Source organism: Sus scrofa, chromosome 14, assembly GCF_054392235.1.
Source record: "Sus scrofa isolate SSC_HxYL_T2T_F1_AM1 chromosome 14, Sscrofa_HxYL_maternal_Yorkshire_Landrace_v2.0, whole genome shotgun sequence".
Classification (NCBI taxonomy): Eukaryota; Metazoa; Chordata; class Mammalia; order Artiodactyla; family Suidae; genus Sus; species Sus scrofa.
Window position 1 is genome coordinate 151,965,640 of NC_139396.1, and position 25,708 is coordinate 151,991,347.

At 55.0% G+C, this 25,708-nt stretch overlaps 1 protein-coding gene across 2 annotated transcripts in view; it reads left to right on the forward strand.

Moving 5' to 3' along the window:
* Window positions 1–25,708, forward strand: part of GRK5 (G protein-coupled receptor kinase 5) — a 233,900-nt gene that overhangs the window by 192,429 nt on the left and 15,763 nt on the right. For both annotated transcript variants that reach the window (XM_084995690.1, XM_001928584.7), the window contains 5 exons: window positions 14,826–14,926; window positions 16,676–16,768; window positions 22,337–22,400; window positions 23,517–23,657; window positions 25,067–25,257. In XM_084995690.1, coding sequence (XP_084851816.1) covers window positions 14,826–14,926; window positions 16,676–16,768; window positions 22,337–22,400; window positions 23,517–23,657; window positions 25,067–25,257 — 590 coding nt within the window. The remainder of the gene's footprint in view (window positions 1–14,825; window positions 14,927–16,675; window positions 16,769–22,336; window positions 22,401–23,516; window positions 23,658–25,066; window positions 25,258–25,708) is intronic.

A 25,708-nucleotide genomic window follows, 5' to 3' on the forward strand; every position in this document is an offset into this window, starting at 1 on the left:
TCACCGAGTGATTCAGTATTATTTAATTGTGTCCCTGTCCCTCGAGGCTAAGACCACTTCATCTTTGGAGAATGCGGGGCTGCCTGCTTTCCAGCTGTGATGCCTGTTATAAGTACTGCTTGTTGCTGGAAGAGACAGCATGACCTAAAGCGAAGGGCAGTGGACCAGGAGTGAGCTCACTCCTGGATCTTTCTTCCCGGGTCTGGGGCCTTGAGGAGCTGGCTTTGAATCCACCCAACCATCTAACCAGCCCTTGGTCCTCAGGGCAACCAACGCCTTGGAATACGGGTGGCTTGGGCAAAGGCCTCCCTTCCAGGTGCCGACCCTGCCCTCCAAGGGGTTTGGGCTCCTAACCGCCGGCCCTGGAGCCAGCTTTTCATCTCCGCTAAGATCACTTGTCCCTTGTCTGTCTCCAGCGCCTGCAACAGCATCTCCATCCTGTTGTCAGTGAATCCGGTGAGATCAGAATCCATGTTTGCTTGAAAGACCCCCCTCCCCAGACAGAGGCTGGCTAAGTGGCCGGCTGGGGTGGAAGGCCAGCTGGACCAGCGGGACATGGACCCTGGATTTTCCCACTACCTGCTTCCCACTTCCTGCCACAGCACTGCAGAAAGTTTCAGGGGCGGTGAAGGGTTGAAAAGAAAACTCGGGAGAGGAACTTCCTGGGAAAAGCTCTTACTGTGTGCCAAGCCCTGTTCCGAAGACTTTAAAGAACTCACTGAATCCTCACGTCTACCCTAAGGATTATTAGTTCTGTTTTAAAGATGGAGAGATGAAGCCGTAGAGAGGTTACGTAACTTGTTCACGGTCCCGCAGGAAGAAGCAGAGACTTCAGAAGCCCTCTTGACACTTGCCCGTCCTGCTCTCCTGAGATAACCTAACCTGGCTCCCTGCCTTGGGCTCTGCTTGAGTCCCTTCTTGACTGAGGGGCTGTTAATGGCCAGGGAGCTAGGGTGCCCTTTGGAGAGCAGCAGTGTTCCTAGGCCATTTCAGTTTGCCCAAGCGCCCAGCACTGCATTGCTCCCCACAGAGGGCCCCTGCTGCTTGAGCCACACTCAGAATGGAGGTCCGGGCCTCCAGCAACCCTGGTACATTGGGAGGTGGCCCCAAAGCCCGTCCTTGGGGACCATTCCTCCAGTTCACCCCAAGGGGAAAGAGGACACCACCTAGAATAGGCCGCAGCACCCACGGGCATCTCAGGGGCCACCCAGGCCAGGGCCTTGCACAGAGTGTTAGCAGTAGATTTCCAAATGCAAAGACACGTGAATCTGCCGTGGTTGACCAGCCTGGGGCCAGGACCCCTTTTGCTCCCTCCCCCTTCCTGGGCCCTCCCTGGCTTTGAGAAGAACCCTCATGGCTCCTGGGGACCCAGTTTTAAAACGACTGGGCTAGGCCAGATTCTGTTTCCTAGATGAGGGAACTGAGGCCCAAAGAGGGCCCGGACCCCTGAAGGTCATGTGGCTGGAAGAGGAACCTGGGACATTCCTCCTTGGGCTTTCCACACCCCCGTGCTGGAATATGGAACAAAGGCATGAAAAGGAATGCTTCCTGACTTCGTTTTCTTCCTCCTCTCCTGGCTGGCCTGAAGCTGGGCCTGAATTCCTCTGAGGCTCTTATTCTCAGGGCCAATACTTTTCTCAATATGAGACATCTGTAGTGTGCCAGAAAAGCAGAGAGGCTGCTGGTGCTAGAAGTTCCACCATTGATGCATCCACACTTTTTATTTTTTTTAATTATTTTTTTGCTTTTTGGGGCCACATCCACGGCATATGGAGGTTCCCAGGCTAGGGGTCTAAATGGAGCTGCAGCCGCCTGCCTACACCACAGCCACAGCAACGCCAGATCCGAGCCTCGTCTGCGACTTACACCACAGCTCACGGCAACACTGGATCCTTAACCCACTGAGCGAGGCCAGGAATCGAACCTACAACCTCATGGTTCCTAGTTGGATTCATTTCTGCTGCGCCATGAACGGAAACTCCCGCATCCATGCTTTTTAAATGGAGACGCCCTTCGCCGGGGCACCGCTTGGCCCTCTCACACTCTTTTACTAAGGGGGGGCAAAGTAACATTGTTTTAGCACCTACTGTGTGCTGCGTGCTGTACCTCTTTATCACAGTCTGTCCTCATGACAGTCCTGTGTATTAGACACAATTGTCCCCGTCTTACCTTGAGTTCAGGCCTTTAGCCATGAAGAGCGAAAGCTGGGGAAATTGAAAACAGAGACAGAAACAGATACTTGTATGCAAATATCCACAGCAGCGTTCTTCACAATAGCCGAAAGTGGAACCAACCCATGTGTCCATCAATGGATAAATGGATACAAAAAATGTGGAACAGCCAGAAGGAGAATATTAGTCAGCCACAAACAGCAGTGACATCCTGATACTTGTTAGACGTGAATGAACCTTGAAAACATTATGCTTAGTGAAAGAAGCCAGACATAAAAGGCCACGTTATGTAATTCCACTTCTATGAAATGTCTAGAATAGGCAAATTCATGGAGATGGAAAGTAAATTAGAGCTTACCAGGGGCTCATAGGAGAGAGGGATGGGGAGTTATTGCTTAATGGGTGCAGTTACTGTTTGAGATGATGAAAAAAAATTGGAAAAAGATGGTGGTGATAGGAGTTCCCATTGTGGCTCAGTGGTTAACGAACCTGACTAGCATCCCTGAGGACGCGGGTTTGATGCTTAGCCTCGCTCAGTGAGTTAAGGATCCGGCATTGCCATGAGCTGTGGTGAAGGTCACAGATGTGACTCAGAGCATGAGTAGCTGTGGCTGTGGTGTAGGCCAGTGGCTATGGCTCTGATTGGACCCCAAGCCTGGGAACCTCCATCAGCCCTAAAAAGACCAAAAAAAAGACAAAAAAAAAGATGGTGGTGATAGTTGAGATTGTGAATGTAATTAATGCTGCTGAGTTGTCCACTTACAAATGGTTAAAATAGCCATTTTTCTGTTATGCCTCTTTTACCACAGTAAAAGAAAAAGAACTATAACCCCGCTCCGTCTGATTCTAGAACCCATGCCTTTTCTTTTCCACTGTGTCGCCTTCTTTAAAGTTAACCGGAGACAAAAATTCCCCCTGAACCAGCTTCCCAGCGGCAGCACGAAGAAGCGAGTCTGGAAGGACAAGTGGGCTGTAGGCTGTGCACACTGGCTGGTCCCTCCTGCGCCCTGTCCAGCTCTGGCACCGAGCTTTTGCACTATGTCATGAGCATGCTGTCATGTCACAATCTCCCTGCATGGCTGTTTTTTAACAACAGTGTGATTGTCCTTCAACTGGACACGTTTTTTTCCTCTCCCCCAACCTTTCCTGGAAAACACATCCTCTTTGCCCGCAGCCTGATGTCCTGGGGCTGGTATGCCAGCCAGGGCTCCTCATAGCAGGCCTGAGCGTGCCCAGCTGGGTCCCTCTTCCTTTCTCGTGACCTTCCAGGGCAGAAAACTGGATGTTCCTTTGATGCCAGTAGAGGCGGCTCTGCCTCCGACCCCCGTTCCTGTGTGTGTTTATGTGCATAGTGTTTCCTGCCTAGAGTCGCTCTTTTTAGCTGGAGACAGAGAAAAAGCAGCCACAGGCTTCCCAAGGACAATCTCTCCTGCCCCCAGCCTTGCCCTGGTCGGACGGCCTTGCAGGTCTCTGCGCTGCCTGGGCTCGGCCCACTCTGTGGCCGGACAGGCCCTCCCTGTCTGTGGGCCTTGCGCAGAGAGATGATAAGCTGGGGGGGTTCAATTGAATCCCCCGGGGTCTTAGGAGCTGCCTGCCCCTCCTTCACTCCCAAGCTGCACGGAATGAAATCTTTGCTGGAGAAAACTCTTCCAGGGCCAAGATATTTCCAACACAAATGGAAGCCGGTCGGAGGCCATGGACTGGGAGAATGTTCTGGAAGATGGAAAGTTGGCTTGCTGCGCCTTCCGCTCTCACACACACAAGGATCGAGAGACTCCCCCGGGCGTGAACATCCTGCACCCCAGCCCCTTCGGACCCGGCTCCGCTCACTGATACCCGCACATGGCCACCCTGACCCAGAGCAGAGTTGACCAGATTTAAACCACTTGCCAGGAAAACCCCCCGCTTCTCTGGGTCCTGAGAGCCGGCCCCCGGCCTGTGTAAACAGCAAATCATCTCCCACCTCTCACTCGGGGCCTGCAGGTCTCGACCGGGGATTATCAAGTTGACAGAGCCCGGCTGGCCTCGCATCTCCACGTCCAGGCGCATTTCGTTCTGTTAATTATCCTTTTTTGCCTTTGACGTAAAAAGTCAAGGTCTGGGTCATGGCCACTTGTGTATTTTCCTTTCTTCCTCATTAAAGTTGCCCAGCTCTCAGGGCCTCTGGCTAAATTCTGCCCGTGTTTAAAAATGTCCTCTCTCACTTCCTGACCCCTAAAAATCCTTCATCCTGATTTCTGCGAAGCCACTTGAACAGCAAAGGAAGTAAAGGACAAGGCCCTTTAAGTCCCATCTGCTTTTCCCTTCTTGGAGGGTTGTGGCTGTTTCTCAAGGGCTGTGTTTCTGCACTTTGCTGACCCGGGGACTGTGACACCTTGTGACCTGGGGTGGCCAGGCCAGCAGGGGCACGCCGGACAAGGGCTGGAGCCCTCTGTGGTGGCAGGCTTGCTCAGAGCACTTTCTGGCCCCATGGCCCCTCACCCAGTTACTGGTTTCTATGAACCTGCCATCTGTTTGGGGTCCTCGAAGGCAGTCCTGCCATCTTGGATTTGTCCAGAAAAGGGTCGACTTTTGGTTTTGTCAGAACCCCAGTCTTCTGAGAATGCTTCCCAGAGTACAGATTCCAGGAGGGGCCTCCTCACTGCCTAGCCAAACGCCCTTCATCCTCTGAGCCTTTTTTTTTTTCCCTCAATTTAGGGCCACACCCGCGGCATATAGAGGCTCCCAGGCTATGGGTCAAATCTGAGCTTCACCTGCCGGCCTATGTCACAGCCACAGCAACACCAGATCTGAGCCACGTCTGCAACCTACATCACAGTTCACAGCAATGCAGATTCTTAACCCACTGAGCAAGGCCACATCCTCATGGATACTAGTCGGGTTTGTTTCCACTGAGCCTCGACGGGAACTCCCATCCTCTGAGCCTTGATCAGCCCTCACCTGAGCTCTGAGCTCTGCTTCCTAGGGGCTGAGAGGCTACACCACACTCGGCCACCCCCAGTCCCCACCAGCCTTGAACTCCTGCCATTGGCCGAGTGGGTCAGATTAGGAGGTCCTTGGGGTGGAGCTCATGACCTGGGCATGGACTGAATTAGCTCGGACCCCAGCTGGAGAAGCACCAGGCTCCTTGCTTTCTGACTGGTCACAGCAGGAGCACCCCCTCTAACTCTCCTTGCAGAGGCAAACCCCATCCCCCGAAGCATCTTCCTGGCACAGCAGAGGAACCACGGTCACCATCCCCAGAGTCGCCCTCAAATTGGTGTAAGAGGTCATTGCCCAAAGACTTGAGGAGATGGCCCAGGTGGCTGCATGTGTCTGCATCATAACAGAACCATGGGCCTCTCACGGAACACTGGGCTGCTTCCCAGCACGGTCAGGCCGCTGGCCTTCCTCACCTTCTCCAACCACGAGAAGCCGCGGAGCGTCCCGTGAGCCCCGCAGACTCGGGGCCTTCGGCTGTTCATCACAGAGAGATAAAGGCACAAAGTGGCCACTGGGCAGGAGGCCGACTCCTGGGTGTCCCTCCGAAAAAGGCCCCTTCAAGACTGAGCGCCATCTGTCCGAGACCAGGGAAGATGCAGATTTTGTGGGGGCTGAAATTTAAATAGTGTGGGGAGCATCCTCTTTAGGAATAAAGAGGTGCAGAGGGAGCACTTCCCGAGAGTGAGCACAGCAGCCCCAACCAATGCCTTGCAGGGTCCGTCCTTCTCATCTGAGATCTCGTTTTACGGGAAGTGCTTGTGCAGAAACGCCTCCCCTCCCGTCTCGAACACGCCGGGGGGTCCCACGACTGCAAGTCAAGGGCCCCAGAGCTTCAGCTTCCTCTGCTTCAGTGTGGATTGCTTCTCAGTGGAGGCCGCACCCACCGAGCTTAGGAGAGACCCCACGAGACCTGTCATTGTTCCAGCCTCGGCCCCGAGGACCTCCAGCCACCAACCTCCTGTCCAGCATGTGTCCCTGTCCAGCGGGGCTGCATCTGGCAGGGTGCTCAGGCCGTGCCGTCCAGCCACCACGCTGACCACATGGACACTTGGGGAGGAGTTGCTGTTTCTGCCGAAAGGTGCAGGATGCGACAGCAGGCTCAGAGCGAGGGGACCAGAGCCCACGGCCCTTGGCGCTGGGCCCCGGGTCAGTTCCCTTTCCCCCCCAGTGACCAAGATAACCACGCTCTGCCCTTTGCCTCGGTTCTGTTCCTGTCTGGGTTCGGGGACTGTGCCGGCGGCCTGGCTGGTATGGAACAGGAGCTACTCCAGATGCACCCAGGCTGCGTGGCCATCGTGTTGCCACATGGCACTGAAGGTTCTGATTTAAAAGGTGGAAGAATGACGCTTTTTCTTCCTCAGCCAGACCTTAAATCAAGGCCTGAGTGAGGCAAGGCCGCCCGAGGCTGCCGTTCAGTGGACGCTCTCCTTTGTCAGCTTGGTTGTGATTGTACGAGCAGCTTTACTTTCAAAACCAGGGTTTGGGGTGGAATGAGCCCCCTCTTTGCCCACCTCCTGCTTTCTTCACCCAGTTCCCGTCCCTAGAGTCAGGCAGGCTGGGCTGAGTTAGTTTACAGAACTCGGAACCAGCCAACTTGAGTCGGGGCAAGAGAAAAGCGAGGGGAGGGAAGCCTTTGGAGGGTCCAGGCCACCTGGCCCAACTCCTGATTTTGCAGATGGTGAATTCATCTGGATTGTTGGCGGCAAGAGGCAGATACCCAACTCCCAGTGGCTCAAACAAAGGAAGAATTTATTGGGTGGGTGGGGGATGGTTTAAATGAAACTGGGAGAGACACAGTGGCACGCGGGCTGAGGAATCCCTGGCACCGGAATGCTTCTCCAGGGACAGCTCTAGATCCTCCCAGCCTCCAGCCCATCGCTTCTGCTCAAGACAGGCATGCAGACCCATTATAGGGAAGAAAATCCCCAAGAACTTTGATCGGCCACTTGTCCCAAAGGCAGGGGGCAGGCCAGATGACCTCATCAAGGGACTTCTGATGGATGGAAAGACCCCCTTTCTCCACCGCCCTCTTCCCTGCTGTAAACACATATTTGCATGTAGACACACATTTGTTCAACAAAGATCCTAAGCTCCTACTATGCACCAGGACCATGGTCAGTCTATTTCAGCAAAGCAGGGCGGAGAGATTACAGGTTGTGCAGCCGGGCAGGCCTGGATTTGAATCTCAGGTCCTCTGTTTACTATTCTGCCTACGGGCATGTTTGGCATACTTGCTGCTCACCAGCCATGCAGAGCGTTCCTGCCCCTCAAAGAGCTCCCTAAGGCTCAGCGTCCACATCATGATGCTGGAACAAGCGCCACCGATGGCATCATTCTGGGGAGCCACAGAAGTGGGAGCTGGTGGGCCAGTGATGGTCAGCCAGCCCCTCTCCTAGGTGCCCGTGATGCCTATGGCCCGGGCTCCTGCTAGAGGCCTGATTCCCGCCCCTGCCCCTGCCCACGGCCAGGCCCTGGCAGGCGGGTGCAGAGCTTCCTGCGGCTGACGCAGATCCCCTCTGGAGGGGTCAAGGGGCGGCCAGGGTACAGCTGTGGGAGTGCCCTTCCCTGTTCCTATCCTGGAGGAGAAATGGGGTGCCCCCCTCCCTGAGAAACAGCTGCCTCCATCCTGGTATGGGCCCGACAGGAAGCCCCCCAGGCAGCCCCTTGTTTGGAAGGAAGGGGACCCCCGGGACCCTTTTCTTCCAGAGTGTCTTGCCTTTTTCTGGCTCAGCTTTTCCTGAAAGCTGAGTCTGTCCACGTTGAGAAATTGCAAATAGTTTACATGGGGAATGTCAGCTGCCCACATATGAAAATATACACATCATTAAGCCCTAAGTGCTTGCGTCTGGAGATAGAGCGGACAGTCTCCTGGGCTGACCTTTTGTTCACTGATGGAACCACTGCTAATGAGTATGGAGCTCCCAGGAGGGATGTTTTCATATGTTGAAGCGAAGCATATGCTGGCCATTAGCCTCTGTGTGTGTGTGTGTGTGTGTGTGTGTGTGTGTGTTACACACAACAGTGCTATACAAATAGTGCTCGCCAAAACATGCAGAGTCCACTGCACCTCATTGTTCAGCCCCTCCGGGCCTCCAGAGAGGGCTTGCTCTCCAAGGCCAAAGTCACATCCTCCTCAGGCTATTCGAGAGAGACCATGGCAGCCTTGAGGACTTGATGGTGCTGAGGGATGAGGCTCTCTGACCAGATTGCCTGAGTGTGAACCCTGTCTCTGCTCCCATGCTAGCTGTGTGATCTTGGGCAAGTTACTTAACTTCTCTGAGCCTATTTCTGCATCTATCAAATGGAGACAATAATGATACAACCTACTTTGAGAGGATTAAAAAAAAAAGGAAACCCAGTGAAAATCTCCAGGACTTAACACATACCGGGTGCTCAAGAAATAACAATGATGACAGTTGTCACTGGGAGGTGGGATGGGGCGGAAGGTCCTGCCTGCTCAGAGAATCATCTTGGATGAGGCTGTGAAGACTGGGTAGGATTAGTGTGCCTTGAGGGGACAGGGGTGGGAAGGGCTCCTTCCAAGGAAACAGCAAAGGCCCAGCAGCTGGAAAGCTGGAGCTCGCCCAGGAAACAGCGGGTGTGGGGTGAGAGCTGCGGCAAGCAGAGGGCGCGATGGGGAAGCAGCTCAAGAGGGGCATTTGGGTCAAGAAGGCCCGGACGTGGTCCTTTGGCGGTGCTGTGTGCTGTGGCAAAACTCCCTTGGGGGCTGGGCGTCCACATCAGAGCAGGTGGGAGCAGAGACCTGTGGGGGGCTCCCTGGTTAGTCCAGGCGAGAGGTGAGGGTTCCAGACACCAGTGCAGGGGGGATCGAGAGGAGGGGCTGGGATGAGTGATACACAGGAGCTGAGACTGCTGTGCGTCTGTCCTTACCTGCGAATGGCGACAAGCTGGTTTTGAGTGGGGCCAGTGAGCAGGCTCAGGATACTTGGTCTGGAGCCCTTGCAGCTCAGATCCACTCCCTCCCCCAACTCTGCCCCCCATAGTGCCTCCAGGGTTGGTCCTGGCTCCGCCCTGGGCCCCCACTGTGACTTGGAGGGGTCCTTTCTTTCTGTTTGCCCATCTGTGCCACAAGTGGGTTGAATCAATGAGGCCCTGAGGGTCTTTCCAGGGGAGGCTCTGTGTCCTCCTGCTCCCTCTCAGGTCCTAAATCTCTGAACAAGTACAGGGCGTGGGTTTCCAGGAGGCTTCGCCGACAGCAGAGGCGCCCACTTCAGGAGCACTGGCGGCCCGAGGCCTGGGAAGTCTTTCACGGCCCACCCCTGGGCGCCGCCAGGGACATCAGCCAGGTACAGTGGATCTTGTCTCCACTCTGACACCTTGAAACAAGTGACTTGGAAGCTAGGAGATGCTGTGGGAACGAGGTCCTCAGAAAGGTTTTCTGATGCAGGAAATAAGGCCCCTTCCTGAAATAAGGGAGGCGGCGGCGCCAAGGAGAGCAGGGGGCAGTGATGCCAAGCGCCCTGACGACATCACCCTCGGGGCTGATGACTCAGCCATCAGTGAGAACCAGCCTCACAAGACCTGACCCGCGGTGACCGTCCCATTTATTGAACATGATCAGATGAGTCCTCACTCTGAGCAGCAACCCCCCACCCTGCGCCCACTTGCTCAGTCTCCGGGCCTTTGTCCTCAAGGCCCCTCCCCCCATCCCTCCCCCATTACCCCCACCCTGTGTAAATTCCTATTCCCCTGTAAGGTGCAGCTCCCTCTCATTTTCCCCCCAACTGTTTTTACAAAGGCCGTCAGCCCCCAGGCTGGTCTGCCGTGGGGTGTCTGTGAGCGCAGCAAGGGCTCAATAGTGCCACCTCGTGGATTGACTGCTGGCCTGACCGAGCCTGGGTGACCTGGGCCCTGGAGGCAGAGCTGGGGTTGGGCTGAGCTTCCAGGGTGGGTTTCCATCCCCCTCACAGAAGTCACTGAGGGTGGGAGAGCCTTGGGTGTGGGGGATGCTCCTGGACTGAGTGCTGAGGTAAGCACCCAAGGGGAGGCTTCGTGCCCAGGTCAAGCCCCCGCTTTCCCCACCACCCTCCCTCCCTCTGCAGCCTCGGTCCCTGAAACACCAGATAATCTCTGTTAGCCTGCAAGTTACCCCAAACCCAGCACCTGCTCCCCCTTAATCCATTACTGTACACATGCAGCTTCAGGACAAGTCCTTAGCTCTTCTCACCAATCAGAATCTACCCCTGACCCCATCAACCCCCAACTAGCTAGCTCTTTTTCTTCTTTTTTTAATTAACGTATAGTTGATTTACAGTGTTGTACCAATTTCTGCTGTACGGCAAAGTGACTCAGTCATTCATACATATATACATTCTTTTTTTAATACTATTTTCTATCATGGTCTATCTCAGGGGAGTGGATATAGCTTCCTGTGCTGCACAGCAGGACCTTATTGTTTATCCATTCTAAATGTAATAGTTTGCATCTACTAGCCCCAAACTCCCAGTCCATCCCACTCCCTGTCTTCTCCCTCTTGGCAACCACAAGTCTGTTCTCCATGCCAGTGAGTCTCCTTCTGTTCTGAGGATAGGTTCATTCGTACCATATTTCAGATTCCACGTATGAGTGATATCATGTGGTATTTGTCTTTCTCTGTCTGACTTATGAGACTCTCTAGTGGCATCCATGTTGCTGCCAATGACATTATTTCATTCTTTTTCACGGCTGAGTAGGATTCTATTGTATGTATATGTACCACATCTTCTTTATTCTACCCTCAGTTGATGGACATTTAGGTTGTTTCCATGTCTTGGCTATTGTGAATAGTGCTGCGGTGAACATAGGATGCATGTATCTTTTTGAATTATAGTCTTGCCTGGCTGTCTGCCCAGGGGCGGGATTGCTGGATCATACGGTCATATTTTATCAACTGTTCTTCTTTAGAAATCCCAAGGCCTCCAGTGCGCTGCATCATTACTGGTCTTCAAAACCGTCTGTGTCTGAAGAGGTTTCCTTGTTGATGGAGCGGAGGAGGAGAGGTCGGCTTAGGCCACATGTTGAAGCTGAGGAGCAGTGAGGCAGCATGAGGGCACTGAGAACTTAATGGGGGGGGGACAAGAGGGAGGAGAGAGTTTAGGGAGGTGTGAAGGTCAAAGCCCCCTGGGCCCCTGCAGCCATTTCACTGGCCTATCCCACTCATGGGCAAGGCAAAGGGCTCCTCTCAATGCCCTGTGGAGCCCAGAAATCCAGCCACGCCGCCTTCCCCTCTTGCCGCATTCTGGTCACCACACAGCAGGATGCCCAGAGCCAAGGGTGCGGCTGAGCCATAGGGGTTGGAGGTGCAAAGGAGCAGGTATTCTGAGGCCACAAATAGGCTGAGCCTGTCCTACCACATGGGCCGGGCCGGCTGCCTGGCCCCACCCACGTGCAGCCCAGGTTCTTCTGGTACCAGATTCAAGGTCAATTTCACATTCCACACGGAGGGAGGGAGCGGGTTCTTTTCCTTCTGGTGAAGCGGGCTTTTATCCAGGGGCCCGGACCCACAGAAAGTGGAGAAAGCACACCCGAGCTTTAATGCCACGTCTGGGCCCACGTTCAGCCTCAGGGGAGAAAAAATGGGGAAGAGTCTTAGCCAAAGAGGAGAGCGAGGCATCTCCTCTTGCTCCCCGTGTGATTTCAGGGGCAGGACAGGTGACCCTGCGGCCTGCGGGTCCTTTCTCCTCAGGCCAGCGTGTAGAGCTCTGTGGTCAGCAGCCTGGGGCGCACATAGCCGTGTCCCCGAAGCCTGTCTTTTCTGCATTAAGCTGTCCTGGACTTGACTGTGGAGCCCTCCTTCAGGGCAGCTGGGGCTCATCCTGCCGCCGTCAGAGTGGACATTCTGTGTGGCCCGGTGGACTGGTCGCATCGCGGTTGTCCAGCTAGTTGGCTTCAGCTGACCAAGACCATCAGGAGCCAAGCCTTCATAGTGGAGCCACCAGCAGAGAAACTCTGTCCCCAGTCTTCCCATCCTCTGAAGCCACAGGGAACCTTGGTGCCTCACTTTGCCGTGTTGTGTTAAAGTTAGGGCCTGCAGGCTGGAGCCACTCAAGGAGAGCAACTGATGACCAAAGAAAGTGTCACTTCAGGCCACTGCTGGCCTGAGGGGGTCCCAGGCCCCAGAGGGAATTTTACCAGCTACTTCCTCCAATGCCCCGGGCTGCTTTTCATCCTGCAAATATCTAAGGGCCTGGAGGTCCTTTCTGTTGGGTCGGGAAGGAGAGGGACACCTTTGGCCTGGAGGAGAATGACTCCACCCCTTCCTCCCCATCCTGACCCACAGTTTCACCCCAGAGGGACAGTCCCTGCTAGAAGGGGTCATAGCACTGCCCAGCCATGGCTCAGCTGGCATTCCTGAACCCTCAGTGCAGTGAGGGTGACATTCCTGTCTGGAGCCCACCTGGCCCATAGGACATGCCTCTCACTTCGTCACAAGCCTCCTGGGACCAGAAGGGATGAACTTCCTGGAAAGAGATCTAAACGTGTGTGCAGTTCTCCCACCTTCAAGCCACAAAGGGTGGAACGTGGTTACGGGGACCCAGCGCCCTCTGAATGTCTGACGGCCCTTTTTCCTACGTGATGCGTCAGACTTGCATGTGGGCTGGGGGAGCCTTCTCAGCGGGGCTCCCTTTGAAACCAGCTGGGGGGAAAAGGACCGACCCTCAGATGCCATTGATGCAAATAGCCAATGTCCCTTTGAGCAGTGGTTCAGCCCACCCCCTTGGCAGGTTTGGGTTTCCGTTCCCAGCTTAAACCAGCCAACAGCTTCTTATTCCCTTCTTATTGGCCAAAGTGTCACTCCCCAGAGTCACTTGAGAAGGGGCTTGGTTGAAATTGCTTAATCTCTTCATGTCGAGCCAAAGGCTGAGTTTAAACCTGTGGTCATTAAATCAAACGCGTATTACCCGCTATTAACTCCCCTCAGGGTTTTGGCTGTGGGCAGCCTCCCCAGAGCCCTCCTGCCAGCCAGCCCCAAGGAATGTGTGCTGTGACTTCTCCCACAGCTGGGCCACCCCCAGACTCTGGAAGCCCCTCCATCTGCTTAGGAGTGTGGTTGACCAGTTGGATGGCCGATTGCCGGCAAGTGAGAGGAGCCGGGGGCGGGGGGGGGGGAGGTCTGAAGGCGCCTTCTGCTCTGCCTCTGACCCCACCCTCTGGGAAGCTTTCCTAGATGACTCCCCCACTCTGCCCCTGCCTCCAGCCCAGCAGCCCACTGCCCCGAGCTGCATCATCTTCCATATGAGCTCTGGCTGCCTCTGCTGGAGGGCCTCACTGTGCCACGTCAGCCCACAGCTAAGGCCACACTGCAGGGGCCTCCTGGAAGGTGGAGGTGGGTGAGGAGAACATAGGTGGCCCAGACACCCCACCACCTCCAACCAGACTTGACCTAGACCCACCCAACCTGGGGTAAATCCCCTCTCTGCTGCTTATTGGCTGGGTGACCTTGGGCAAATGTCTTAACCTTTCTGAACCTTGGTTTCCTCATCTGTGAAATGAGCATCATAATAGTTCCACTTCGTAGAGCTGTAAGGAAGATCAAATGAAAGAATGTGTGTAAAGGAGTTCCCGCTGTGGCTCAGTGGGTTAAGAACCCAACATAGTGTCCATGAGGATGTGGGTTCGATCCCTGGCCTCGCTCAGTGGGTTAAGAATCTAGCCTTGCCGCAAGCTGTGGTGGCAGATGTGGCTCAGGTCCAGTGTTGCTGTGGCTGTGGCGGAGGCTGGCCACTGCAGCTGTTACCCCTAGCTCAGGAACTTCCACATGCTGCAGGTGCAACCCTAAAAAGAAAAAAAAAAAAGGCACAAAGAAAGAATGCATGTAAAGTATTTCGCACGGTGCCTGACCAGAGTGGGCCTCAATGGAAGGAAACCGTTGCTACCCGTTATATTGTGTCTGTGGGTTTTCCTTCAGTATTGGGTCTATAGATACATTTCATTTGGAGGAAGAGTAAAGGAGTTTGCTGTTTAAAAAAAGCTTGAGAGCCATGGAGTGCCACCCAGCTCATTTTATATATCCCTGTAGCCCAGAGAGGCAAAGGAGATTTTCTGGGAGGATGTGACCTTATTTATGTCTTACGGAGAGAAAGTGCTTTGAGGTGAAGGACGACACTGGCTTCACCTCGTAACACCCGTCCCCGCTTCTGGTGGCAGTGAGGCAGGGCCACGGCCAGGGTCCCACAGCTATGAGCAGCAGGTGTGGGATTGGACCACACACCTGCCAGCACCCAGGCTGTGCCCGTGTCGAAACCCTCCGCTCGCTGCCAAGCCGTCCCTCCACCTGCCCCCGGCCAATTGCCGACCCTTCCATGCCTGGCCTTGATGGGCCGGGGGAACCTCTCACACCCGCCCTCTGAGGAGACGGACCCCAGCGGCTAATGGACGGGGGCAGCTCTGGGGGGCTCCTTATGCTGTGAGCGCTCACACCCCTCACTCGGTTCAGCCCAGGACATGGTGACGATGCCGTGTCCTGCAGATGGAGACAACACCCTCAGGGGAGGAGCTGTGTGGCCTCGTGAGGTCACACACACCGGCAGTGGCAGAGCCAGAAATCTGCCCCTAAATCTGGCCGATTCACCACCGTTCTGCCCCGCCACCTCCCCGCACCCCCATCCCAGTGCCCAGCAGCCGGCCGGCTCCCTCCCTCACTGATGGCACCTCTCCTCTTCCTCCCTCCAGTCTCCAGGTTTCATCGCCCAAGTCGGCCAGGACCTGGTCTCCCAGGCTGAGGAGAAGCTCCTCCAGAAACCCTGCAAAGAACTCTTTTCCACCTGCGTACAGTAAGTGCTCCGGCCGTCGGGTCTCCCTCCCTCCTTTCCCGCCCGCCCGGGCATCAGGCCCCACAGTCACCTGAAAAGGGGCTGCCTCTAGCCTCTGCCTGGAGTGCCGGGCGCCCGGGGCAGGGCTTCAGTGCCCATAGCGTCAGTGCCCGCGGCTGTAGGCTTCTTACGAAGGGAAACGGTACCAGCGTGCCACGCCCAAAGAGAAGAGCTGCTTCAGATGGTGCTGAGGGCAAGCAGCTCTCCAGGCAGAGACAGAGGAACGGGCAAAAATCGGACCCAGGAAGAATTTGACACAACATTGTAAATCAACTATATATTTAAAAAAAAAAAAAATCAGACCCAGTCTGGGTGATTTAGAAATCCTCCCCAGCCCCCACCCACCAGCACTGCTGCAGGAGAGGGGCTGCAGGCGGCCCTCTCGGCCACATCCCATCACCTCGTTGCAGGCTGTACGGTGACCCTGAGACATAAGACAAGTCGGTGGGTGTGGTGCCAGCTGTGCACCAGTTAAGCCCCATCTTCCCACACACACGTGCCGGGAAGGCGTAGGCAGCTAGACTCACACAGCCCCCTGCCCCCTTTCATTGTGACATCTAGGCACACGAACCTACATACATGCCCAGATCACAGCTGGCATGAGTCCTGTGGGCTTTTTGTGCACCTTTGTTCAGACTTTGTGCCACAGACATTAGTGGGGCGCCTGCTGTGGACCTCACACTATGCTATGTGGGGGAGACCTTGTGAGCAAGAACCCAGTCCTGCTTTCATGGACCTTCTTGCCAGCATCCCATGCACTATGGGAAAAGCCGGGACATTCAGGAGGACAAATGTGGGTCCCCGCCCTGGGGTGGGTGCTGGGGAGAGGCCACCATGAGCAGAAACTAGCCTGATTGCTGCCCTCTTGGAGGTGGCGGAGGGTCAGCTCTGACAACAAGTGAGGTCCCGGGTTGTCCACTTGACCCTGAGGGTCCCTGGGCTGTCCACTTGACCCTAAGAGAGTGGCCATCCTGGCCCACAACGCCGGCCCCCATTCTCAGGTTTGGCAGGACACCAGCATGTCCCCCACTCTGCGTGTCCCCTCCCTTCCCCAGGTCCCAGGTGCCTGGTCTAGATTGGTCAGCATGGCCGCTTTTTAAAGGGTGAAGCCTACCCCTGCCTGCAGCCAAGTTTAAAACCTTTCAGGACCTGGCCTAGGGCCCGGCCCACAGCAGGTGACCAGGAGATTGTGCTGCAGCATTGAGAACCTTCCAGAGGCTTCACTGGTCCTGACCAAATCCAGAGCCTGCGCCCCTCTGCCCCTTCCCAAGACACCCAGCATCCCAGAGTCTCAGTCTCTCCCCTGCACTTAGTTAAGTATCCCCCTGTTCAGCTCCTGTCTCTTCTCCCCAGCCTCCCAGGACCTCACCTACCCCTGACTCATGATAACATGCCCCCCAGGGTCGTTTATTGATCTGTTATGTACCCTTTGTGTCCTCCATCACGCTTGCTGCGTATCCCGGAGCCTGGAGCAACGTCCACGGCCAATACTCGCTAAGCCTTTGCAGCACCCGTCAGTTTCACACAGCCTTTGTAGGATGATGGGGCCTCTCGCCACTCCTGCTGCATCTGTTGGAGGCCCCTGTGTGTTTGCGTTTCCAAAGTCTGGAAGTGGATGAGGCCCGGCTCTAACCTGCTGAATGAAGCTCTGTCCACCTGCTCCAAGATCAAGATTGTAAGCCGTCCACCTCTTTGTTTCCCCTGAGCCAGGTCCGTCCACGAATACCTGCGGGGAGGACCCTTCCACGAGTACCTGGACAGCATGTATTTTGATCGCTTTCTCCAGTGGAAGTGGTTGGAAAGGTGAGCACTCCCCAGGCACACCCACCACACCAGGGTGTGCCAGTGTGCGTGTGCCCGTGTGTGTGTGTGTGTGTGTGTCTTGGGGAAGGTATGGGTTTTTCACTTAAGTCATATAGAAATCTGTTACTTCCCATGGTCCAAATAAAATTAAACGTTCTCCTTCCGTTAGTTAAGTTCTTACATATTCTTCTAGAAATGGTCTGTGCTGATTAACATGGACCGACACACACTTGTGCATGTGTATACTCAGCATTGTGTTCTTACCATTTTGGTTCACTGTCTTTGGGAATTCTTTCTCTGCCAGCAAATAAAGAGCTGCTATATGCTTAGAAAGTTCTGGAGTTCCTGTTGTGGTACAATGGAAATGAATCCGACTAGTGTCCATGAAGATGTGGGTTTGATCCCTGGCCTCGCTCAGTGGGTCAGGGATCCAACGTTGCTGAGAACCGTGGTGTAGGTCACAGATGTGGCTTGGATCCCTTGTTGCTGTGACTGTGGCTGTGGCCAGCAGCTGTAGCTCCATTTCGACCCCTAGCCTGGGAACCTCCATATGCCTTGGGTATGGCCCTAAAACGCAAAAAAAAAAAAAAAAAAAAGAAGAAGAAGAAGAAGAAGAAAAGTAAGATCCATCATGTAACCCACCCCACGATGGGCGCAGAGTTTGTTCTCAATTTTGCGTTCAGCCTTCACTAAGTAATGTATGACTTTGTGCATACAGCTTCATGTACTTTTGCAAACACACCCATAGAAATTCCCAGCAGAGAGATTTCCCACTTTGAGGGGACAGCTAGATCGTCCTCTCCAGCCGCTACCCCAGTTTCCAGCCCTGCCAATGCCAGGTGCCTGCCTCCACCCCTCTGCAGCAACATTGCTCCTGGCACGTGAGAGCGGGGTTTCCTGCTTGTGTGTCTTTTCATCTCTCATCATGGGTGAGACCGGGCATCTTTTCATGTTTTGCTTGCCACCTTACTCTTTGCAAAGTGCTCTCGCATGAATGGCAGTGACTTGGAGGGGCAGAGGTGGCCTCCGTGCAACTGAAAAGGAGGGAGAGGCAGGGAGGATGTGGCTAACTGGGTCACCCAGCCATGACAGCACAGCCAAGGGCAGACTCTGGCCCAGGACCCCCAGATCAGTGCTCTGCCCACCACAATGTTTCAGGATTCCCAAGCCGGCAATGCCTGCATTAAATCTATTCTATGTGAGCTGGTAGGCGAGGCTGGGAGTGTCGCCCATGGCCATCGTGGTCAGAGAGCAAGGAGCCCTCCTGGTCCTGCAGGTGTATTGACATCGGTGCTGCCAAGTCCCCTGCAGATGCTTAGGACATGAACCTGCAGGACACGAAGCCCCAAAAAGCTGCATTCACGGTCTTTCCCTGCCCACTTCAGGAAGCCCTGAGGAATCTCTCTGCCCTGTAGCCCCTGGGGGACATTTCTCTCCACCCCGACAGAAGCAGGTGACATCGAGCAGCGGATGGCCTTCCCTGTTGACGCACTGCCTGCCACTGGCCACCTTGCTGTGCATATCATGGCTCCAGGAGATAGAGAGGCCAAGCCTGGGTCTGTGTCCCGTTCTGCCTCCTCCCAAGGGGCCCTGGGAGGGCACACCTCTCCACAGCTTGCTTCGCTCACCTGCAATGTGGGGATGATAACAGTGCCTCCTTGTGGGCATGGGGCAGGGATGAGAGGAGACAGCATGGCCCACACCTCAACAAAGCCAGCCTCGCAGATGCAGGAGGGAAACGGCTGACCATAACCGTTGTGAAGAGCTGTCACTGAACTCACCGGCATCACTGTGGCCGTCGCCTCCCCTGTCTGGTATTGGAGGAAGCGGCTGTCCCTTGCAGAGGACAGTCTGTTGGGAGCGGCGGAATTCATCTTGCCCCTCCTGCCACTCTGGAGCCCCGATCTGCACCCACCTTCCAGTGGGGGGCAGGGGGGGGCAATGGAGGGTCAGGACACCCAGTGTGGGCTCTGCAGCAGGCTGCCTGGACTCCAGCTCCAGCCCCCGCACCTACCAGCCGTGACCCATCTCATTTCACCTCTCAAAGCCTAAGGGTTCTCATCTGCAAAGTGAAGACAGTAGTGGTCGCACCTCCTGGGGCTGGTGTGAGGATTACATGAGTCCAGGTGCACGTGGCTTTGAGCAGCAGGGTCTGTTCCCATAGAGACCCCCAGAAGGGGCTGTGTCCTTTATCCCTAGAGTTCTGATAATGACATCTGACACTTAGCATCTCACAAAGAACCTTCCCATGCATGTACTGTCTCAATAGCTACATTTTCCTGAAGATGCAAGGCTCAGAGAGGTTGATGGGTTAGCCCTGGGTCACACAGCAGGGGCCTGGCTAGGCTGGAACCTGAACCCCAAGTCCCTCACTCAAATCCTTCACCCTTAGCCCACCCAGCACTGCAGTTCTAGTGGACTGCTTTAGCCATGGCCACCAGCTTTCACTTCACTTGTCAGTACCAAACACACGAAACAAAGAAACGGCCTTTTCAAATCTGTGTGCCGCCTGCAAAAAAGTTATGACTTTTTGAGGGTCTTAAGCAGTGGGAGCCAGCAGGGCAGGACTCTGGCCTAAAAATGCCCTATATGACTGACAGCACTCCGCCTGCCCCCTTTTGTTTTTTCTTGCTAACCAGATCACGGCCTGCTGGAGCTGTGCTGTTGAAATATTAAAGGGATTCTTTTCCCTCCCAAGGTTAACCAAGAAATTCCTCGGAAATTGTGTTACACTCGTTTCCCCCAGCAGAGGAGTTCTGCGGTGATGTCAACCGACTGTTTGTTCTCCGTGTCTCGTAAACTGTTAGGCCCGGGCGCCTTCATGTGGTTTCAAGGGCAGCTGGAGGAAACGCTTCCCAGGGCGGCACAGCGGGTGCAGGCGCATGGCAGCTGCTCTGGGCTGGGCTGCCCGTTCGGAAGATGCAGGGCGAGGGGGAGTCCTGAACCCGGGCAGTCTGTGCAGGGGTTGGGCCCCCGCTTCCTACAGAAATGCCAGAGAAGAGAGAACGAGTCACAGCACGTGGATTCGAGACAGGCGTGCCCAGGAGTGCCCGAGAGTCTTCAGGGCTGTCCTAAGAGAACAGCGTGGTGCCAAAGAAGCTGTGATTTCCAGTGAAACCCAAATCCTCGTCAGGACCCAGCAGCGAGAAGAGTTTCCATGGAAGATTCATTCAGGAGCTGCCGGTGACCAGAGGCTCACTGGTCTTCCTCAAGCTGACCCAATTCTTTGGTCCAGTTTGGCCTCACCAGTCCCTGCCCTGATTAAGACTCTTGGGGTGGGTTTGAGGGGATGCTCAAAAATAATCCAAGAGAGGCATTCCTGCTGTGGCACAGTGGGTTAAGAATCCCACTGTAGCAGCTCAGGTCAGTGCAGAGGCATGCGTTCCATACCCAGCCGGGCACAGTGGGTTAAAGGATCCGGCATAGCCACAGCTGCAGCGTAGAACACCGCTGCGGCTCAGATTCCATCCCTGGCCCGAGAACGTCCATAAGCCATGGTTGTGGCCATTAAAAAAAAAGAGAGAGAAAAAAAGGCCAAGAGAGCCAAGAGTCAATTTGAGCATAAGCTGCTCGTTCTTACCCATTAATCAACTGATGGACATTTAGGTTGTTTCCGTATCTTGGCTGTTGTGAATAGTGCTGCAATGAACGTGGCAGTAAAAAATGATAATGTTTATATAATGGACTATTACTCAGCCTTTTAAAAAAGGGAAGGAAATCCTGCCATTTAGGACAACATGGATGGACCTGGACCACATGATGCTAAGGGAACCAAGCCAGACACAGAAAGACAAATCCTGCGTGACCTCCCTTATAGGTGAAATCTAAAACCGTCAGGCTCACAGGAGCAGAGAGCAGAGCGGTCCCGGCCAGGGGTGGGGAGGAAACGGAGAAAGGGGATGTCGGTCAAGGGCACAAGGTTTTCGTTATGTGAGATGAGTAGGTTCTGGGATCTCCTGTACAACACAGTGATGGTGCTTAGCGGTACTGTATCTATTGTTCGCTTGCGGTTTGCTAAGAGGGTAGCTCTTAACTGCTTTTTTTTTTTTTTTTTTTTTGTCTTTTGTCTTTTTAGGGCCACACCACAGCATATGGAAGTTCCTGGGCTAGGGGGTCTAATCGGAGCGACAGCTGTGACTGTGACCTACACCACAGCTCACGACAATGCTGGATCCTTAACCCGCTGAGCCAGGCCAGGGATCGAACCCGCAACCTCATGGTTCCTAGTCGGATTCGTTTTCGCTGCGCTGAGATGGGAACTCCTAAAGTGCCTTTGAAAGAAGGGAAGGAGAAGTTCCCATTGTGGCTCAGTGGTTAACGAACCCAACTGATATCCATGAGAATGTAGGTTGGATCCCTGGCCCCGCTCAGTGGATTAAGGATCCAGTGTTGCTGTGAGCTGTGGTGTAGGCTGGCAGCTATAGCTCCAATTCGACCCCTAGCCTGGGAACCTCCATAGGCTGTGGGCGTGGCCCTAAAAAGACAAAAGACCAAAAAAAAGGAAGGATAAAAGAAGGGAGCGTCGGGGGATGGTAATTTTGTGAGGTGACAGAATGGTAATTAGCTTGATGGGGTGGTGGTCATTTCATAATGTATACATTTATCAAAACATCAAGTTGTGCTCACTTTGTCGATTATATCTCACTAAAGCCAAAGAAAGGGGGGGAAACCCTGAATTTTCTTAGCCAAACAGGCCAGCGATGAAAAACCTCAAGCTGTCTGCAACACGGAGTCCTTTGCTGAAACTAAATGGCCATTTATTTATTTACTCCAAGAGTCCCATCCTTGCCTGGTGATCAGAGGGTCTGTCTTAATAGACATTATAAATGACTCTGGCTAATTAAAATGGGGGGTCGGGAGAGGCAAAGTGATTCGTCATAAATGCCGCTTCTGGCAGACAGGATCTCTGGTGTTCGGGGGCGGGGGAGGGGGAATGTAATTGACTCCCTTGGTGATGGGAAGGCTGGGGACAGGAAGCCAGAGAGTCCCCAGACTAGACGTGAAGACCAGCAGCCTCTGCCCCCGGGGAGGCCAGGTCTTCCAGGGGTGCAGCCAGGCGCTATGGGGGCACCTCTGCAGGAAGGAACGGCCAGGGCGCCTGGGGACAGAGGTGCAGCCGCCTGCCCAGCAGGTGTGGGAGGGCTGTGGTTTCCTCTGTGGCCACCGTGGGACACCGAGGCTCTGTGGCTCCTGGCCCCTTCCCCCTCCCTGCGCTGAGGACACAGCTTCCCTGGGCGTTTAGCCGCATGATTTGCATTTGGGAGAGAGAGGGCAACCACAGGGAAAGTGCGGTGAAGCAGCCTCGGCTCACATTTTTGAGCCTCCTGCTTTTTCCTCCCAGCGCAGGGTGGAGGGCTGAGGCCTGGGATTTGAACACCCAGCCCCAGAGCAAGTCCCCGAGGGAGGGTCCCGTCTGCAGCGATGATTCCTGGGGGGCCCCAGGGCCCGGTATGGGGGGCGTGAAATTGAGCCTCACTTTGGCTGCTCTCAATGCTGCCGTTGTCTATTTCTTCTGGATTTTGCATTTTACTACTACAAGACTCAGGTTGGATTTTTGCTTTTTTCCAGGCAACCGGTAACCAAAACCACTTTCAGGCAGTACCGAGTACTAGGGAAAGGGGGCTTTGGGGAGGTGAGTGAACGTCCCGAATTCATGGGCAGTTGCTGTACTCTTGCCCCCTTTTCTGTTCCTTCTGGGTTGGCCTGAAGTGTTCTAAGCAGGGCTTCTGAGCCAATGGCTCAGTCATACGCCCCCTGGTGGAGAGGGAGGGTGAGGCTGCAGCCTCTGGGGAGGTCGGCTGTGTCTAAGGTGGGAACCGTGCCTGGCGGGGCAGGTGAGAGGGAGGTGCTCTTGGAGCCAGCCTCAAGCAGCATTCAAATCTGGAGACAGAAATGGGCACTTCTGGTTGTGTTTGGAGGGAGAAGTGAGGGCGTGAGGGGCCTAAGCAACCTGGCCTGACCATGTGGTTAATTTGCACTGTTGCACTTAATCTGATCTTCCCAATACATGAGGGAAGCCTTGTTATTCCCATTTTAGAGATGAGGAAAGCGGAAGTTCAGAATGGTTAGGTGACCCAGGCAAGCTCACCCAGCCAAACAGGGGCAGAACTGGAATTCCCTGGGAGCTCAGTGGGTTAAGGATCCAGCATTGTCACTGCTGTGGCTCGGGTCACTGCTGTGGCATGGGTTTGATCCCTGGCCCTGGAAGTTCTGCATGCCATAGGTGCAGCCAAACAGGAAAAAAAAAAAAAAAAAAATAGGGGCAGAACTAAGACCAGACCCAATGCTCTGGTTCTCATTCCTCCGAATTATAAGGGGTCTCCCTCCCATCGCTACCCCACTCCCCAAAAAGCCTCTCTGACCAGCACCTGGTGCTTGAAAGTCCCCATTATCAGTGGCCACATCTGGTTGGAAGCTTGAGACAGAGAAAATCTGGTTGCCTCTGAGAGAGGCCCAGTCCTTCAGGCCTTGGCCAGCCATCTAAACATGGGTGTAAATGGCCGATTCTGTACCTTCAAGGGCTAGGATGTGCCTAAGGTGGCACCAAAGCCAGATCTCAAGGGCAGGACCCTGGGACCAGTGGGTCCAGGACTCAGGCATTGTCGGGTCCGAGGCTGGGACACCCCACGCTGCGGTGCAGCCGGCTCTTGGTTCCCAGCCCTGGAGACACAATATCCTGACCTTGAGGGAGCTTCAGGCCGCCTCGTTTCACGTGCCCTGTGCCCTTGGCTTCCTCCTTGCCCTTCAGGTCTGTGCCTGCCAGGTTCGGGCCACGGGTAAAATGTACGCCTGTAAGCGCCTGGAGAAGAAGAGGATCAAAAAGAGGAAAGGGGAGTCCATGGCTCTGAATGAGAAGCAAATCCTGGAGAAGGTCAACAGTCAGTTTGTGGTGAGTGTCAGGGCTCCGGGACAGGCCCCCTCCTGGCGACAGGACTTCCATCCCTTGGGAAGGGGGTGATCTTCCGGGGGGCTGGTCCTTGTCCGCCCAGGGCATGGAATGCGGTGAGGGGAAATGAGCCACAGAAAGGGGCCTGAAGTCCCCTCCGTCACAGGGCACCTGGGGGTCAGTCGTGGCCACCTTGTCCCGTCCCTGGAGCTAGCCTGGCTCCCCTCTAGTGTGAGACCAGGTCCGGCCAGGGACCAGCCAACCGCAGGGGAGGCTGGGAAATGTGGAGGCGGATGAGGGTGTTTGGCCATCTCTCAATGTCTCTGCTACTTGTTATTATAAAAAATAATATACACGCAGGTAAAAAGTCAAACAGCACAGTAAAGTTAAAAGCCTCCCTCTTTGAGTAATCATTCCAGACATGGGTTTTTTTTATTATTTGCATTTTTTAATGGCTACACCCATGGCATACCGGAGTTCCTGGCCAGGGATTGAATCCGAACTGCAGCTGTGGCAATGCCACGTCCTTTAACCCACTGCACCAGGCCAGGGATCGAACCTGTGCCTCCACAGCGACCCGAGCTGCAGCAGTCAGATTCTTAACCCACTGTGCCACAGCGGGAACTCCTCCAGATGTGTTTGATTCATGTACAGAGTTGCTTGTTTTTAGCTAATGGGATCTTACTACACATCTTAGGCTGCAGTGTTCTCCTCCTTAAATTGTAGATCTTTTTCAGTAACCAGGCCTATAGCTGCACCTCTTCTTTTAAAGCTGGGCAGCAGTCCCCTGATGTACAGGGAAAGAGATAGGCCATAACTTGTAGAGCCGACCCCCATGGATGTACAAGTTGCTTCTGGCTTTGATGCCACCACAACAGACAAGGCTGCCATGTCCATCCTCCAGCACCCCTTTGGCATGTTCTGGGGAGAGGGTGCGTGGTGGATTCCTGGAGGAGGAGTGGCTGTGTCAGAGGGTGTGTGCATTTCCCCAGTTACACACCACGCGGCAGCTGTGCGTGAAGGCGAAGGATACCATCAGCCTGCTGCAGCGGTCTTTCCCTGGAGTGGGTGGGTTTTATAAGGTGATGCTCAGAGCGGGCAGAAGTTTTAACCACCTGATGCACATACATGTTTTCATGACGGAAAAGCACAGACACCTGCTTTCAGGATCCCTGGAAGCGCAGGTGCCGGCTGCCCCTCACTCGCTTTGCCCCCTCATCTGGAACCACCGAATCGGACTGAGGGGCAGCAGCAGGGGGACGGTGAGGCTGGCGGGGTGCAGGGGCTGGTGTGAAGCTGCCGCAGCTCCCTCACCCGAGCCTCCGCGCAGCTTCAAGGGCCCCAGGGAGGAGGAGTGGAAGTGGGGGTGGCGGGTCCCAGAACCTGACCGCAGGGCCACCTTGGGCTCCCAGGTCAACCTGGCCTACGCCTACGAGACCAAGGACGCGCTGTGCTTGGTCCTGACCATCATGAATGGGGGGGACCTGAAGTTCCACATCTACAACATGGGGAACCCTGGCTTCGAGGAGGAGCGCGCCCTCTTCTACGCGGCGGAGATCCTGTGCGGCTTGGAAGACCTGCACCGCGAGAACACCGTCTACCGGTGAGCGGACGTCCGGCCCTGGCCCCCATCTGAGGCCGAGCAGCTGGGGCCCACCCTTCCCCGGCCTGGACTGGACCGTCATCCCCTGGGAGGTCGAGGCCGGGTCGTTGCCCTCGAGTCGAATAGACGCCCACCCTGCAACCGAGTAAGGTGGGGGGCAGGGAGGGGCGCTTAGCGGGGCCAAGTGTTGCCTCAGAGTCGATGCGGTGGGGCCACGTGCCCCTGCCCCCAGCACCCAGGCAGCTCAGTGGAGCCTGGTAGCGGAACCAACCCCAGGAAGGCTTTCGTAGGGTCACTGCCACCACAGGCATCGCCTGGAGCCCAGTCCCTCCGAGACCGCCTGGCTTTGTAGAACCAGGTGGTCAGATTCTGTGAGCCTCAGACTCTTCTCACAGCCCACCTCAAAGAATCTTGAAAATCTGGAAAATGCCCTCATGCATTTTATAGACAT